Raw genomic sequence first — 17,644 nt, 5'->3', positions numbered from 1 at the left:
AAAGAAGGCTGTGGGCTTAAATTTAAACATGTTGCAATACAAACGAAACATGATTCTATGGATCTTGTAAATGTGAATAGTGATAGAGAGGAGAGGTGCTCCCAGATTTTTGACAAAAACTGACTCAAACCATGAGAAATCTGAGGTAAAAGTTGTCTTCATTAGAAATGGGTTCCACACTACATTACTGCATAAAACAAGAAAAACAGTCTGTCCATTTGGAATTGTATTCCAAAAAATGGACCATGTAAAAATGGAAAAAGGTAACAATATCCAAAATAATTTTTTTTTTTCTTTCATCTGTCCAAATGTTCAAACATGAATAACATCTCCATCATTAAGCAATATTGTACTTTTGGCCAGCATTTCATTGACTAAAAACAAAAAAGTGAAAGAACATCCAAAGTACATACACATACAGTTTAGTGAAATCTAAAAAGGTCCCCATTGGCTTCATGAGGCAGCATGTGTGGCTGTCAGAGAGCTGTCTTGGTCAGTCTTGAGGATTGGGGGTGGTGCGGTGACCTCTACCATCCCTAGCCCAGTGTGAGGGACACTAGTGTTCATAATGTGTCTTTGTAAATGTTTTATCCAGTCCTCCTGGACCGACAAGGGACCCTGGAAGACGAGGTCACAGAACCTGTGAAATGAAGAACAGATAAGTTGTTGTTTTGAGCCGTGCTAGCAGCAATGTTGGCCTGTTGGTTATTCCACCACTATTATTACACAATTATTGGATTACAGACTTAGGTGATCCTCTGATTTAGTGGCACTTATAAGGTTGACATTTGTGGTTTTGATTTAAATGTCTTAAGTATACGTTGGATTCCCATGAAATTTAATATAGACAGCAGAGGTTGAGATTTGGCCTCGAGTCCGACTTAAGTCGCGCACACAGTGACTTCAGACTCGTCCTCGAAAGACTTTAGACTGGACTCGGACTAAAGGTGCGGGTCTCGTGAACAATGTTTATTTTTAGGAAATGTCTGATAAGCTTGCTGTTATTCCCCTCCCTGAGTTACCTATAACCTGCCTACGTAACACGTAGTATCTGCTGCGTGCGGCCACACGTGAGCGAAGACAACAAACACCGCAGCTGCTCCGCCATTCATCATAAACTTTGGCTTTAAAACTTCATACAACAAGACCCAAACAAATAAGTGCTGAATGCAAAATAGGTTAGTAACGTTAACCTGAGGTTAGTAGGCCTAAACATGTTTAGCTCAGCATTGGCCATCTAACGTTAGCTTGCTTCTTGCTATAGCTACGACCTACCGGAGGTCAACTCCGACTGTCGTTTGTTATGAAAAGACGAATGAGCGTTTGTTTGCTGCCAAACTTGTTGTGGTCGATTAATGTAATCATTTACATTCCGCTGGCTGCCATAATGTTAATTATTAACGTCGGCTGCAAACAGATCACGGGTTTATTGTTGATCATGTTACATTACAGTTTTATTTAGTTATAACGTTAAACTGGTTTGACAGTCTGGGGTTTGTACTGACTAGTTTATAAAGCTGTCATTAGTTGTATAAGCATTGTATATTTGGCTACATGGCTGTGCTCCGTGAAAAACAGGTTACAGGTTTATTGTTGATCATGTAACATTACACTGGGTTTGAGAGTCTGTGGGGTGTGTTGACTTACAGTAGGCTAGTTAATAAGCTGTCATTAATTGCATCGCACATTACATGGCTATGCTCTGTAAGTGGAAAACAGGTTACAGATACAGAATGCCTTATAGCTGTGCAGTTTTACAAGCAGCCTGGATTGAACGTAGCAGGTGATCCAACATTCATTATAACCACGAATGACTTGAGACTTGACTTGGACTCTAGCTCAGTGACTTGTGAGCATCTCTGATAGACAGTCATGTCACCCTCAGGATAAAATGTAATAACTTTGGTGATCCCTTAATGTTTCATCTAGCACCATCATCAGGTCAAATGTTTAATTACTCCAATATGTTTTAATAGTTAATGATGAAATACCTTTAAAAACAAATGACATTTCCACCAGATTCAGCTGTACATAGTTTAGTGCTAGTTAGCAAATGTTAGCATGCTGACATATTAAACTATGATATACATGATGATGTACTAAGATGAACATCATATATGCTAAACATCAGCATAGTCATGCTGTCATTGATGTTGGTATACTGATGTTAGAATGTAAAAACAAATACACTGACTATTAATTTGATGCAATATTGGGATGATTGCAATTTTTTTTAACTTTCATTTTACTTTTGACAACAGTAACTGCAATAAATGCAGATGAAAACTTTGCTCGGATCACATGCTGTGTTCATACTGAAAACTTTGGTGTTCAGTGTCCATTTACTATAACATTCTGTGCAACCAATTTGCTTTAGATGGCCTCTGCCGTTTTGCTTTTGTTGTTTGTCTTCACATTTAGTTGTCCCAGTAAAGCCATTAGTCTTTTTACAAAACTGGTTTGTGACATAATTCCACGCTCACAATATCTGGAGTACATCAATGACATCCGGTCTCTCAGTCATTTATAAATGAAAATGATTGCCACAAGAAACATTTGACAGTGGCCCAAATCTGGTTGCCCTGGGCAACAATCACTGTTGAAGGCTGTTGGGACTGCAGATGCAATATTATCTACCATTTAAAGAGAATAATATGTATATTATAAAAGAAATAAAAGCATTACCTGCAGGTGAGTCTGTACATTTCCTCTGGAGTCTGTGGTAAGGGCAGTGTTTTTTTCTTCGAGCCAGGCCTTGAGCGTTGCCTCCTTGCTTTACAGTCAAATGCTGAAGGACAGAATTGACTATTAATTTACAGCACTATGTTTGAGATTACAGCACAGCCTTGCTAATTTAACATTTTAAATGGACACGAAGTCTGTGATAACCACTGGAAGGTTTGGATGTTGTTGTTTAGTGATGATCCAACAATTGCATATTTTCACAGTCTGTCAGTTCAGTAAGTCAGTCAGTTTGGATGTCTGGACATTACTAACCCTCCTTCTATTCACTCATGTTTTGGCCTTGTGCCAGTGGGATGAATGGTCTGACTCCGTGTCTCATCTGCTTTGGCCAGTGCGGTTAAGACACAAGGCCCAAGAAATAAATGATGATCTGTGCCTGCAGGAAAGGTAGGCCCTGCAGGATTTCTACAATGAAGAGGTTGTTCAGCCCACGTGTGCACCCACCAAGCTTCACAATTAAAATCTGTGCAATATTTCACTTGCTGACATCCTTCTAGATCCTTACCTTGGGGAGGACACAAATAACCACCGCTATACTAATTATAACTATAATTTGGACCTCACAACCTCTTGTGGTATCTAGCCACACTGACAGTTCTGGCTTTTTCTGATGAGGTTTTGAGATATCAGTTGCCATACCTATACAGTGGAGGTGAATGCATTTTGTTTGATAAAAACTGCTGTGAGTAGAACAAGAAACAGTGACCAGGCTACTCGGGTACAATTTACCTCCTGCCTACCTGATCAGATCAATAGTTTTTGTTCTGATCAAGCTCAAGCAAGATCAAGCAAATAAGGTAACAGCTGAAAAGTCTGTAAAAACAATGTAATAAATAGTGGTGAAAAGTTATGAAAACTACTGATGGTCAGGTTTATAGATTAGCCTAAGTAACTAGGACATTATTTCTGTAAAGACACATTCATGGTATCCATGGTACTAACATGGCTTGTTTTAAATCAATATCCTCAGTTAAAGGTATCCCTGTGGAGTTTTTGACAACTAGTAGAGCAATGGAGCAATTTTTGCGGGGTCCCCATTCTGCACACAGGAGATGTGATACACATTCCTGCTAATGGTTTTATACTTATCCACTGATTGTGTGTTACCACCACCACCTGTCAAAGAACAACAAGAAAGATAAAGACTGCTAACTAGTGGCTAACTATGCAAATGTTTTATGAGGAAGGAAATCTTTTTTCAACCCGTCAAGGATACACATGATGTGCTTTGGTGACAAACAGTGAATATAAAGATAACCCCATTAGAAAAGTTGATATAATGTGTACTTCTTGGTAAGGTGCATGTGTGTATCACAATGAGAATTTTGGGCTAGTCTTGACTGCATGAGATCCCCAAGAATTCAGGTCAAGGGACAGTTTAAAAACTATATTGCTAGAGTGTTGGAGTACTTGGATCCTTTTTAATGCAAGGAAGTTATGAACCAGTATGAGTCGCTAGTGCAGCAACAAAGATGATAACCTTCACTGGTTTTCTCTCCTCCCAAAATACTGCATTCATCATTTTCATTGGAACACACAAACAAGTCAGAGAGATCACTACCAGGAATGGAACCTCATGTCTCTGCGGTGGTGGAACGGGATGACAGTTTTAATTTGCTGAGCAATAGTCACACTTCCACACTGGCACAAACTAAAAGTAAGTTAACTAGCTTAAACCAATAAATTAATTAAAACAGCTTTAAGGAGAATGTATACCTCAGACTACTACTGTGCTTTTACAGTGGGTGTTTTGTGTTTAACTTAAAGCTGGGGTAGGCACTTTATAGCAGAAGCATTTTTTGTCATATATTTGTTCTGTGCCTATTGCAGCACTGTAATAAGCACGGCCAATCTTTCGGACCGAATGAAATTATGTTTTGGGGGAGTGGCTTTGGAGGGAGGCCAGATAGGAGGGGATGTTTTTTTGGGTAGATGGTTTCAAAATCCGTGTCTCTTGCTAGATCTCCAACATTGCCTACCCTAGCTTTAAGCTGTTGCTGATAGCACTTACTGGTTCCCTCACGTATGGCTGTCCTTTTTCGTTTTGCATATGCCCGGAGGTGATTAGACAAGCTAACTCCACTGTGGAAAGTTGCATTGCAATGGACACACACCTTCCTGTTGAATTCACCTTTCTCTGTAAAAAGACAAACAAGTGACAACATTAATATGGTGAAGCCAATATGTTGGTCGCGTTGAGCAATTGTAGATCTAGACTTAATAACAACAACAACAACAACAACAGGTCCCTTCTTGCCTTTACTTTATATAATGTCTAAGCTCAACTAAGCTTTTTTATAAAATGTCTAAGTTGAACATTTAGACATTTTATAAAAAAGCAAAAGATTTATGACAATGAAATAATTACTGTTCTGTTTTTAAAAAATTAACATTATGAAAACATTATGCTTAATATGCTTTACGCTTGTCACTGATATTAATATTTTTGTTAAATGAACATCTTAGCAGTAGAGAAGGAGTGCTGTAAAACCAGGTTCTGCTATTTAACTGGCAAAATTACAATATACATTATGAATTAGGATAGCAGCAACAGAAATCTCAATACTAGAGCCTCAGCTTACGATTTACTTTGTGGTGCTGACAGATTTCAGCAAACAAACCTTCATCACAAAAGTTTGTTTTTAAAAGTATCAACATGTTTTGTCTTGTTCTATCTTACTAAGTCTGTATGAATAATTTGTCACTTTTTAATGCAATTAAGGTTATGACATAAGTAGGGCTGACCCCAAATAGTCGAAGATTTGATGCTTTGATGGGCGGAGCCCGATTCGACTGTCAATCTCATCCTCGAAGCTTCGCAGCAAAACGAGAATCATGCCATTTTGGTTATATGGGGGTGCTCAACGTCTGATTTTACATAGAACTACCAGTTTTCTACCAATAAGTTAATATACAGCCTATTACAATACACCTATTACATACACAACAACGTTTAATGCTGTAAATAAACATGTAAAAAGAAAAAAAAAAAACTTTCAATAAATGTTTTTAAAGTGCGTGAATAAATCCAAAATTGTAACCCTAACCCTAGGTCGTCAGTGCGCATGTGTAGGCGTAGCGTGTATGTGTAGTGGCAGTGGAGGAAAACTTGCTTAAGAGACAGAGCCACAGCTTCACTGGTGTTGTGCTGAGTTGTCCGCACCTCGCAGGACTTTAGGGTAATTTAGCACCTTTGATCAACCACACAAATATAGAATTTATTTTATTTTTTTTAAATAGCCAGCTACTTGAAATAGACTCGCGAGGAACCGCTACATGCATGCAGTTGTCGGCAGCACGGCATGCACGCTAAACTCTACACAAGACGGGTGAATGGCAGACATGAGAGAGAGAAAAAAAATTGTCAATAATAAGCCTCAGTTTAGCTTTGGCTTGCAATCGCCGCACACAAAAACACGACAAGATTTGACTAAAGGCAGGACTTGACGCTTCTGAATCGACTATGTAAATCTGTAGTCGGGGACAGCCCTAGACATAAGACAAAAATCATGATAATATTCTGCACTGTTATGAGCAACATCTTCTGTTTTGGCCATCTAATCTGAGGGTCATTCGGCATTTTTCACATTTATGCTGACGACACCTACTTAACACATAACTTCAAATGACTGAACTCAGATATCTGCTTCAAAACAGCTGTTGTAGATGTTAATGTCTCAATTTTAGTAGAGGGCAGGCTTTTTTGTGTACAGATGAATTTATACACTTGTCTTATCTTAATTTTTTCCTTTGAAGAAGTTTAAAAACCAAAAATCCATAAATCAACTAATCTGACACTGGTCCGTGTAAAAAGCTGATCCTATTCAAATAAACTTTATTCTTATTTACTTAAGTTTATGAATTCTTAGGGATATTAAACATAAAAAAAATGATATAAAAGAGGATTATTATTAGTAGAGATTGTACTAAATTAATCAATTCCACTTCCAGCGTATCTGATTTCTACTATGGAGGAAATTACTTACCAGATATTGACTTTGGCAGTGATGATGCAACTCTTGATCCTGAACTGTGCTCATTGTTTGAAGAAACTGCTAACGTGTTTCTTGACATCTGAGAAGACCCCTTCAGTCTGGCGTCTTCCTGACACTTTCTCTTCTTCAGAATTCCTATCAAGGCAGTTGTGCCCGTAAGTGAATTTTTAACATCCAACTTAGTCTCTAGGTGCCTTTTTTCAGATTCCATTTCCGCTAAAGAAAATGTGGGGATCAGTGATCTGGCATCAGTGCAAATGCTTGGAACAGAATTATTTTTTGGGGTTCCAACAGGCGGTGGTGTGAAACAATCAACACCGGACAGCTTTGGTGAAGCTCCGTATTGGAAATGGTTCCGTCTCTTTCCCAGAATTTGAAGTGCCCGCTGGACCTCCTTCTTGTCGCGCATCAACTCCCGGAGTAAAAATAATGGGGATTTGTTCTTTGTTGCAAAGCTTTTACCAAGCTTTTTGAGGTGGCCTCGTATGTGGTTGGACTGCCCAGTTCTATTATCAAATGAGTCTCCACATAATGGACAGGAGTGAATGCTCTTCACAGTCTCAGAGTCTGATTCCAACTGTAACACTGAAAAAAACAAAAAAGAATATGAACATTGCACAATACAAGTACAATATGAAAAATTTGAACTTTACACGAACGAAAACTACAGTTTATACCCACTTTAAAACTTGGGATTTATTTTCGCAGGTCTTTTAAAATCGGTTCTATCGGTCGTGAGAACATAACAGAATAATTGCTACGATCTCAGACGTAGCTAAATGCTATGGTACATACATACATACAGGTTGTAAACAAGCTGTAAGTAAGTAAAAATTCTTAATTAATAAATGTGATTGGCTGACCCCACACCAGAACCCAGTGAACCCATTTTTAGCGATAACGCCACATCCAAGATCTCAGCAAGGACTTGGTAAGTTCAATGCTGAATAATCACAAAACCACAAAAATAAAAGCCAAGTTGTAAAGCATGGTTTTCCTTTGAGAAGAACATGCAATAAGTCCACAAGTACCTTTTTTCAATCTCCGGAATGCTGAAATCTTCCGTCGAATTCGTGGCCTCCTGTCTTGAGAGGCCACCTGCTCAGGAGGCACTACATGGCGTGCATTGTAACTCAGTCCAACCCTATGAAGATGCCCTCGGACATGATTAGACAATCCAACACCAGACTCAAAGACTGCCGGACAGTATGGACAGTTCTTGCGGTCCGATTCCAGCTCTGACACATCCTCTGTGAAGGTTTCACTCAATGGTATTTGGTGGGAGTCAAAGGTTTCCTGAAATACTTCTGTTTCTATGCATTCTTCTTTGATTTCAGGGTCATTCTCTTCTTGCTCTTCGGTCTTTATTTTCTCAAACAGCCTTTTAGAAGCCTGCAGAGCACCCCTCATAGACATTCTTCTGCTATAGGTATAAATGATGTTTTGCTTTTCTTGCTTGATACCATTATCAAAGAAGTTAGTACTGGCATTTTTATCCTTAAACTGGAAAATGTCTTTTTCGTCATAGTCTGACATGTCTTCTTCTTGATTTATTTTTTTCGGACTTGGCAAAGGTTTTGGTAAGATGAAGCATGAGTCTTGATCAGAGGTGTTGCGATATGGGGTAGACATCTTCCTTTTAGAAGGGGACTTTTTGACTGCTGACTGATCCTCATTCAATGTGGGTACCCTGCTGCTGTTAAGATCTCTTTCGGCTGCACTGGATGACACCCTATGGCCGTTTGGGGATAAAGCTGAATCTTCAACCTTGACAGTCAATGTTCCTGGTACCTGATCAGAGCCATCTTTGTCACTTCTGGATTCCTGAACCGATGTGCTGCAATTATTGCTTTCCTTCTTCTGTTCTGCAGTTTTCTTTCCATGCCTTTGTCGGGACAGGAGAACATTAATGGATTTGTCGAGCTTTGATTCTGTTAGTTGGGTCTTGAGGCCTCTCTTAATCTTGCTATTTTTGAACAAGTCTGAAAGGTCATTGGACTCACTAGGTGAACAAGCTCTTTTAGAGGAGATCTCATTTTTTATCAAGATTTTAGATGTAAACTCTGCATCTTCTACAGGTGTTTTACAAGTATGCACATGCGGCTCCTCAGATGGTTGTGCGTTTTTCTCACTACATTGTGCAGCTTCATATTCTTCAAGTGTTTCTTGATGGCGCCGCAGAAGGTGATTCTTAAAAACACTTTTGCTAAAAGCTCTATAAGAACAAATGTTACAGGAGAAAATTTCAGAGTCCTCATTCTGGATCTGCTTTCTAACTGTAATAACAGTGTGCTGCATAATGTTATGTCTCCTAAGATCATTCTCACTCATAGTCCTGAAGCTACATTTGTCACATCTAAACTTTCTCTTGTCCTTCTCATGTGTCTTCGCATGTTGAACAAACGTGTTTGGGCAGTTTGTTCCAAATGGGCACTGAGGGCAGAAAAGCTTCGCATTTTTATCCTGTTTCTTCTTATCATTCATGCCCTTGATTTCTTCAGTAAGTCTCTCTCTCTTCTCCTGGTGGACGGACATGTGCTCAATAAGTGAACTGCTTTGTCTGAAGGACTGTCCACATTCTCGGCATATAAAAGGCTTTGGCGAAATATTCGGAGGGTCAATATGAGACTTCATATGACGATGCAAATGATGCTCTTTCTTGAAAATGAGCTTACATTTTGAGCAAGGATAACACGGCAGCTTCTCCTCTGAATGAGAATTTATTGTGAGCCTGTCCTTTAATGGTGAAAGCCCATGACTTATACTGTTCTCGTGTGAATTTCTTGCAGGTGCATTGTAAAGAATTTCCTTGATGGCCTTTACAGTTCCATTGGGATACTTCCCTGTTGGTGAAGACTGTGACTTTGAGAAATTCCTTGACTTTTGGACTTTTCTGACAGGAATGGAGTCTTGTTGGCCTTCGGGGTCAGACATTTCCTCAGATGATTTGTGGCTCAGACTAGGGTAAAGGTCTTCTGAGGGATCCACCATGACAACCATGTCCATTTTCCGTTTCCTTCTCCTTTGGCTGTTGGTAGGAGGGACTTCGTCTTTAGATTCTTCACCAGGGGAATCGCCATGGTTCTCCCACAGAAACTGCATAAACTCTTTGTGAGGGTCCCAATTAAGATCACTAGCAGCACTACTAAAATTATCCAATGAGTTTTCAGGTGAGTCTACGTCAAAACCCCAAATTCCAGCAGTGTCAATTTCCTGCACAGTTTTTAGTGGGGTGATGCTCTTTGCCTCCTCTTTCTCTGTGGAAATGCTGTTGAGTTCATGGGCTTGTGTAGCCTGATGCGAAGAAGGCCCATTTCCCAGGCCAACCGGAGACAACATATCTGTGTTTGACAGAACATCTAGCACACTGTTTTGCTTCAGAGAAGGCTTGCCAAAAGAATCGGTGCAAGAGGCTGATTCTTGCGCCATTGTCACTGGCTCTTGCAGGAGCGTGAGGGCATTGATCTCAGGATCTGCATCTTTGTCATCTTCATCAACACCTGTCAGACATGACATTTCAGCTGCCATGACCTGAAAAAGAAAAGTAAAGTCTTCTTAGATATCCCTCATTCACAAGGGTTTAACAACAAAATCCACAGTTATCTGCAGAATAGCAGATAAGTGATATGGGTACGGCTGTTGCTTTTCATTTTTCCCTGTCGTATTCTGAAGGTAAACATTTTTAAATACATTTATGGCCCATGTAATGTCCTTGTCACTATGTGATTTTAAAGTAGGTTTAATCAACTTGATAGCGTCATCTTATTGAATTTTAAAGTAAAATTTCATGTACGTAGATATTCTGCATTTTGCAACTGATTGTCAAATTCCGCGATTCTGTCGGTGTTTTCTGCATAGCAAAAATCATAGGGCACTAGTAATTCTTACTCTTTTTGTTAAGACACTCAAATAATGACATATTGTCAATAAGAAAAAATAAATAACAAAAATAAATAACACCACCTGCACATGTGAAGGCCAACTGTAGCAAGGCTCAAGACCATATGCTTAAAGTTTTCTCTACAACTAAGTTGTCTCATATCCACAGTGATAAACACTCCTGCAGCATTAGTTATTGTCCGGGCACAGTCCAAATCTGAAGTGAGAGGCTGCCTGAACGCTGAGGGGAGAAGGACTTGCCTTCCAGTCCTTTTTTGCCTAGTTGCGTTCATTGACACATTCATGTGATGCCAATGTAAATTACATGTTTGAAGTATTTCCACAGAATTACCTGACCATAGAACAATGTCGGCATACAGTTTGACACTAAACTTCCATTTTCACTGTAACTAAGCGGGAAAATGTAATGCTCCCATACAGTGGATTGCTGGTCATTGGAGTATCCTCCAACTTAGGTCTCGTTTGTGTTTGCCATTCGGAGGTAGCAACACTCTATGAGCTTGGCTAGCTTGGCTAACCAGGCCAAGGCTCAACCTTAAACATGAACATTTTTCAGACCCAGAGTGCTAGAGCCAAGAGCTTCAAAACAACTGCAGGATGTTGAGTCTTCGTTTTTTTAATACTAATGTCTTTGCACCGGCCCAATTGCGCCAGTGAGTTGTTCCAACGTTACTTTTTATTGGCCCTGGGCCATTGGGCCACCATTAATGTCGAGCCCTGCAGGCTAAAGTGCAATTTATACTCCTGCGTCGAATCGACGGCGTAGCCTCTGCGTAGTACCCTATGGCGTAGCCTGGCGTGCACCTCCTCAAAAATGTCACTACACAACGAGGCGACGCGGACAGTAAGAACTGTGATTGGTCAGCTGGGTAGCCTCTGAGCTGAAAGGAAGTGCCCCGTGCTTTGAAGTAACTTTTACTAGCGGCAAAAACAGCGGCTGTAACACAGTGGATCAATATATTTGACAGTCACAACCCGAGGGAAATGACCAGAATGTGATCCATTTGGTTGATAACATTTGAAAAGGCTACACCAGCTGCACGTATATTGCTCAGCCGGCAGAAGTCAACACAGCGGACGATGACGGAGACGCCGATGCACAAGTATAAATGCATGGCTACGCACGTAGCCTACGGCGTAGCTACACACGTAGACCCTACGCAGGAGTATAAAAATCAAGCTTAAGCCAACTAGCATGCTATAGCTGATAGACAACAACTGGTGCACTGCCAAAAATTTTGTCTATTGTCATAACGATTGCGAGGTAAACTGTAGAGATACAGTATTCAAGTTACAAAAGTAACACAATCTGACGTGTGCTTGCATGTATTCTATTGGCCAACGCAGTGCCTTGCTGGATGAGTTGACATTGCTTTTACAGCTTGACTCTGTTTCAACTTTTTGCATCGTATTCGCAGTTCCCTGAGGGCTTAAGTTGGTGTGAAAAGAAGCAGATTGCTGAGCCTGTCTTGAACCTTCTCAAGGTTATTTTCCCTATCAATGGCCTAACCCATAAAGTCCACTGAGTCCAGCTGCGTTGCATTACTGCTGTGTCACGGTTTTGTTTTGTCCTCTGTCTGGCTGCAACTTCCACTGGAAGCATTAAAAGAAGCGGAACACATTGTTGGTTTGTTGTTAATTTGTCATTTTCGTGCTTCTACTGGCAACAGCTCTCTGCAACCTGGTTTTGTTCAGTTCTCTGCTCGGCTGCATATCCCACAGTGAGCATTTCAGAATCAGTGCGTTTTGCCTGCCTGATTTTGCTGACATGTTTAGATTTTGTTGATTTGGTATTTAGCAGAGGTGGAGGACTCCGGTTCTTGACTTGACTCGAGTAGCAAATTTGAAGACCTGAGACATGCTTGACTAAAATAGTTGAAAGACTCGACTTGACTTTGACTTGGTATTCATGACTTGAGAATTAGACTTGACATGGCATATGACTTGAAAAAGGACTTGATTTTTTATTAAATATTTGCATTCGCTCATTCCAATGTTTGCGGCATAATCCGGCAACTGTGTGTGTTCTCGTCAAAAATAGACTCGCTTCTGGGACGCGCTGCACTGACTAGAATGGCCGAGATCAGCTCCAGCAGCCGCCGTAATACGATGCAGGCAGACTCCGTGGACTTAGAGTGCGAGGTGAACAAATACAGTTATTGCCGTTTCTACGTAGTCCTGGTGGTGGCGACATTTATTTATTTTTTTTTGCACATTAGCACTAGCTGATGTATGTATGTAGGCTTCGTATGTATTTTCACCTCACTGCAGAGGACTAAATCTAGATTCAGACTCTTAAGAACAGCAAAATTGTCTCTAGATTGTTGGTACTAAATAATCACACGTGTAGAGTGTAATGAGCATTACAGCCACTAGAAGCTGCTATTATGGCTTATAACTTTTAGAATCTTAAACTATTTATGTTTCAAGCTCAAATACCAAACATTGCCCAACTCCATTGTCTAAATTGTACAAATTTTCTGCTTTGAATTTTACGAATTTGTGTCTTATGTGACAGAAAACCGAATCTTTGGGTTTTTGACTGTTAGTCGGACTAAACAAGTTATTTGAAGACGTCATCTTGGTTTATGGATATTAAAAGGGTTATCTTTACTGTTCTGACATTTTATTGACTGAGCAATTCATCGATTCAATAATGAAAATAGTCATTAGTTGCAGCCATATAATGCAAATGTAAATCAGTAATGGTTAAGATGATAATTAGATGCAGCTTTTAGCACACCTTAGCAAATGTCAGAAGCATAACTGTGACATGAGCCTTCAGGCTTTTATATGTCCAACACTGAATGTTACCTATGTTTTACGAGCTAGGCTATAGTTTGCAATAGGTAGTTCTTGCTTATGAGAAAGTGCTTGTTTGATGTGAAAAGTAAAAAGTAGGTCTGCCCCCAAATAGTCCACTAAACTGTTAGCTGATAATAAGAGTCTTTGTCGACAAAGTTTTTATTGGTCAGTTTGTCGCAGAAAAAAACCCCAACAACCTCAAACTCCATTCAGAAGCTGCACCTAGTTGTTACGGCTGTGACGAAAATTGCCAGCTTGGCTATGCAGTGAGTAAAACCTCACTCCCTGATGCCTTAAGAGACGTGCTAGAGACAGACACTAGCGCCCATGGGTTTTAGCCTCCTCGTTAGCGAGTTCAAGTCAGGACTGTGTAGTACAACCTCGGGCCGGTTACATTTGTGCTGTGACACAGATGGGAGTGAGGTTTAGGTGGGTGGGTGTTAATGGTAGCCAGCGAGTAAACCTCACTACCTGACGCCTTAAGAGACGTGATAGCGACAGACGCAAGCGCCTATGGGTTTTAGCCTTCTCGTTACCACGTGGACGCCTCCCATGTGAGTCAGGACTATGCAGTCCAACCCCAGGCCTGTTACAAAAGCATCAGGGGATTGTTGAAACACTGACTTTTTCCTTTTGTAACACAGAAGTCACATACCAGCGTGCAACCATTGACTGCTCACTGATGTGTTATTCATAGACGTATGTTTATGGTATTATTATACAAGGCACTACTCTTAACTGTAAGCTCTGCTATTAGCTGCTAAGCTCAGTTAGCGGACTAGCAGACTCTACCTGGATTGGGCCCTCAAAATACCAGGGAGTGTTGGTGTTTATTTACACCACTAGCACAGGAGCTCTGGGCCACCACCAGAATGAGCACCTGAACAGAAGCCAAGCGCAACAGCCTCCTCACACATGAACTGGGGCCGAACACAGATCCCGAGACCAACGGAGGCCAGTTTGACGACAGGGAATACAGTACCATGGTGATTTGCAGTGGCTCCGGCCGAGTTTGTAATGAGTAAATTTAAAAATTCCGTTATACATCATTCATCTTGTTGATACTCTGCGAGTATTTGTTGAAGTTATTTATTCCCGCGCTTGGAAGAATGAGACTTGTGTGATGTTATACTTTGTTGAAATAAATTAACAACATGTTTACTCTCCTTGCTGGTTGTTCCAACACATTCAGAGCCATTACCGCTTGTTGTTAATGCGGCTCACTCGTGCCACTTGTACACAATGTATTTCATTACTCTGCCATGTTAAATAGGTGGTATTATGCTCATTTTTAGGTTCAAAATCTTCATTAGGGGTTGTACCAGAACAGGTTTACATGGTTTAATTTTCAAAAAACATATTTTTCTCATACTGCACATTGCTGCAGCTCCTCTTTTCACCCTATGTGTTGTACGCTCCACTCATTAGCTACAGAGTGATGCATCTTACTTGTACAAGATCTTTGTTGGGAGTTGCACATGCGCAGTTCCCAGGTAAGGACTACTAGCCAATCAGAAGCAGAGAAGGGCGGGTCGTAAGAAACAAGGTAATGTGATCCAAATCAAAGTCGCTTCAGACAGTTACTCATGTCCACAACCACGGCGGGAGCAGAGGGCTCTGTGAGCAGGCGACTGGCTGGCCTCTCACGCTCCTCCCGCGGGTTGGCACAGGCTTCCCCCGCAGCCACTTGCGGAGCTCCTCAACTCCGAAAATATTCAAGCACATTTTTGTTCCGCCATCACTTCTCGTAAAACTGTCAATATTCAAAATCTACAGTTGATTTCTCAACTCAAAACTTCTCAGAAGTAGATTTAGTGATGAAATTACATACGGAATCTGTAAAATATAAAACTTTCTGTTGCTGGCCTCTGTCTGGCGTACGCAATGATAATGCAGTGAATAATGACAATTCTCTCTGACCAGTCAGCATTCGTGTTTTCACGTTACATTTTAGCATCTCTCAGCTTGCTTGGAACCTCGACGGAGGTGAGGTGATACGAAAAAGGTACAACATTTCTACAATGGAAACCCAAATAAAGGCGAGTCGAGCCAAAGGGCCTCAGCTCAGACTAGCTTGGTTTGAGGGCGTGCCTGACCCCGCTAGCCGCTTGGCAAGCTTTATGACGCATTTTCATTGTGATGTCACAAGTAAAGGAAGTGAAGGGCTGGACTACAAATGAGCTGTTTTCAAGCGGTTCAGAGCAGTATTTTCTGTGGGAGATGGGAACTCCCTTTGGGCTGGACTTTGGGCTTTTTCACTTTGCAAACCTGTTACATGCACAAAAAAAGAGATAACTCAATAACAGGAGAGGGAAAAAGCCAAAAAACATAATACCACCTCTTTAACACAGTTTTAACAATGTTACTTAAAACACTTTTTCTCAGCTCTGGAACATAAACCATTTTAGATGCCCCAAAAATATATATTTAAATAATTAAATTAACATATTTCATAAACATGCAACAACTAAAGTGTGATTTATACTCCTGCGTCGGGTTTACGTGCATAGCTACGCTGTAGGCTACGCACATAGTCATGCATTTATACTTGTGCGTTGGTGTCTCCGTTGTTCTTCAACTACACCGCCAAACGCTAGTTGGTAGCGCTAACGTTACAGGGTCCACTGTGTTGACTTTTGCTGGCCGAGCAGGCTAACTTCTGGTTTAGCCCTCCGCTAACTTGAATGGGGGTAAAACTGTATACGTGTGGCTATTATAGACTTTTCAAATGTTATCGATCAAATGGATCACATTTTGATAATGAAACGAGTCATTTCGCTCGGGTTGTGACGCTCAAATATATTGATCCACCCTGTTACAGCTACTGGTTTGGCCGCTAGTAAAATTTACTTCAAAGCATGGGGACTTCCTGTCGGCTTGGAGGCATTGAGAGGCTACCCAGCTGACCAATAACAGTTCTTAAGGTCACCTTGCCTTGAAATGTAGTTACATTTTTGAGGAGGTGCACGTCAGGCTACGATGTAGGTGACGGCGGAGTGTAGGGGGCCACGCAGAGGTTACGCCGTCGATTTGACACAGAAGTATACTTAACAGTTAGTCGACTAATGGCTTGAACAAAGGACTAGTCGAGTAGTGGCAGCTAGTAAAAATGTAGTTATTTACAATGTGACCAGAGTTAGCTTCTTGACTCAATCAGCATTCACTGACTACAAAGTAAATACAGCTAAATATAATATAACGTTATACTTGACACTTTGCATCGCAGATTAACTGAGGCCATTTATAACCAAGGTCGCCCGGTTGAGAGGTCTTGCCTTTTGAAGGGCAATAAAAGTGTCATACCAAGTGAATGCTCCTGTGGCAGCGAAAGGTGTTTTAACATCTACACAGCAGCACCAAAACTGCAAAGGGATGGACAACGTAAATGGCTTTTGATGAGCGGTTGTGGATTTTGTACAGAGCTAAAACTTTCAGCACAGTAACGTTAGTTCAGTTAACCCACAATAGTTGGGATATGTTCACAAAGGTACCTACATACAGAACAAATGGGATTATTTATATCATGTTCCGTACGGGTATCATTGCATTTCTTTGGCGTTTATATCACGCTGTGTTGTTGGATGCTGCTTGCAGGAGCTGCAGACCTTTCCATTAAGGCTGTTCCACACCAAAACCTATTCCTCAGGCTAACCTATAGCTAATGACAGTCGTCCCTCGCTACTTACTATATATACACATCACTAAAATGATGAAAAACAAACAAACATTACCTCCGAGCGGTGCGGATGGAGACAGAGCACAATTTGTACGCTGCATTGAATTATTTCTTACTTTCGTCTTCCATCTATTTCACAGTCGCCATTTTCCGTGGTGGTCTGGTTTGGGAGAGATCATTTCTTTTGTGAGGGTAACCGTACATACAATTGGTTAAAGAGGAACAGAACAAAGAAATACTCCAATACTTACGTGTAATTGTTCAACTGTCTGATAAAACAAGTATAGTTAAACAATTTCTGAAGTTATTGTCTCGTCTAGTTTCGTCACGTAATGTTACGAGTCGGCGCCATGTTCCCCCGAAAGATTTGTAATGGTTCATTCCAGATAGGAGGCATAAAAAACCTGAGTTAATGACCATCTCCTTTGAGTAGCATTTTTTTTAGGTTGATGGAGGTTAATCACCGTATTAATTGATAAAATAAAATGAAACTTCAGATACTAGTTGGTTGTTATTTTTAAAG

The 17,644-nt window shown here is 40.6% G+C and overlaps 1 protein-coding gene across 1 annotated transcript; it reads right to left on the bottom strand.

Moving 5' to 3' along the window:
* Positions 1–139: 139 nt before the first annotated feature.
* On the bottom strand, positions 140–17,516 carry znf644a (zinc finger protein 644a). Its single transcript, XM_046052264.1, has 7 exons — positions 17,373–17,516; positions 17,177–17,281; positions 7,772–10,271; positions 6,732–7,325; positions 4,757–4,882; positions 2,686–2,788; positions 140–640 (listed from the first exon to the last, which is right to left on the bottom strand). The coding sequence occupies exons 3-7, from the start codon at positions 10,266–10,268 to the stop codon at positions 454–456; spliced, it is 3,507 nt and encodes a 1,168-aa protein (XP_045908220.1). The 5' UTR covers positions 10,269–10,271; positions 17,177–17,281; positions 17,373–17,516; the 3' UTR covers positions 140–453.
* Between the last annotated feature and the right edge of the window lie 128 nt (positions 17,517–17,644).

The sequence above is a fragment of the Micropterus dolomieu genome, linkage group LG06, assembly GCF_021292245.1.
Source record: "Micropterus dolomieu isolate WLL.071019.BEF.003 ecotype Adirondacks linkage group LG06, ASM2129224v1, whole genome shotgun sequence".
NCBI classification, from domain to species: domain Eukaryota; kingdom Metazoa; phylum Chordata; class Actinopteri; order Centrarchiformes; family Centrarchidae; genus Micropterus; species Micropterus dolomieu.
This window is presented reverse-complemented; position numbering and strand designations above follow the sequence as displayed.

What these genes read in the sequence shown, in the direction of transcription:
- znf644a (XM_046052264.1), bottom strand. Translation starts at nt 10,268, where the DNA reads ATGGCAGCTGAAATGTCATGTCTGACAGGTGTTGATGAAGATGACAAA. An exon ending in ATTCCGGAGATTGAAAAAAG is followed by an intron (nt 7,326 to 7,771) that starts GTACTTGTGGAC and finishes TGTTTTTTTCAG; the next exon opens with TGTTACAGTTGGAATCAGAC. An exon ending in ACTGCCAAAGTCAATATCTG is followed by an intron (nt 4,883 to 6,731) that starts GTAAGTAATTTC and finishes GTCTTTTTACAG; the next exon opens with AGAAAGGTGAATTCAACAGG.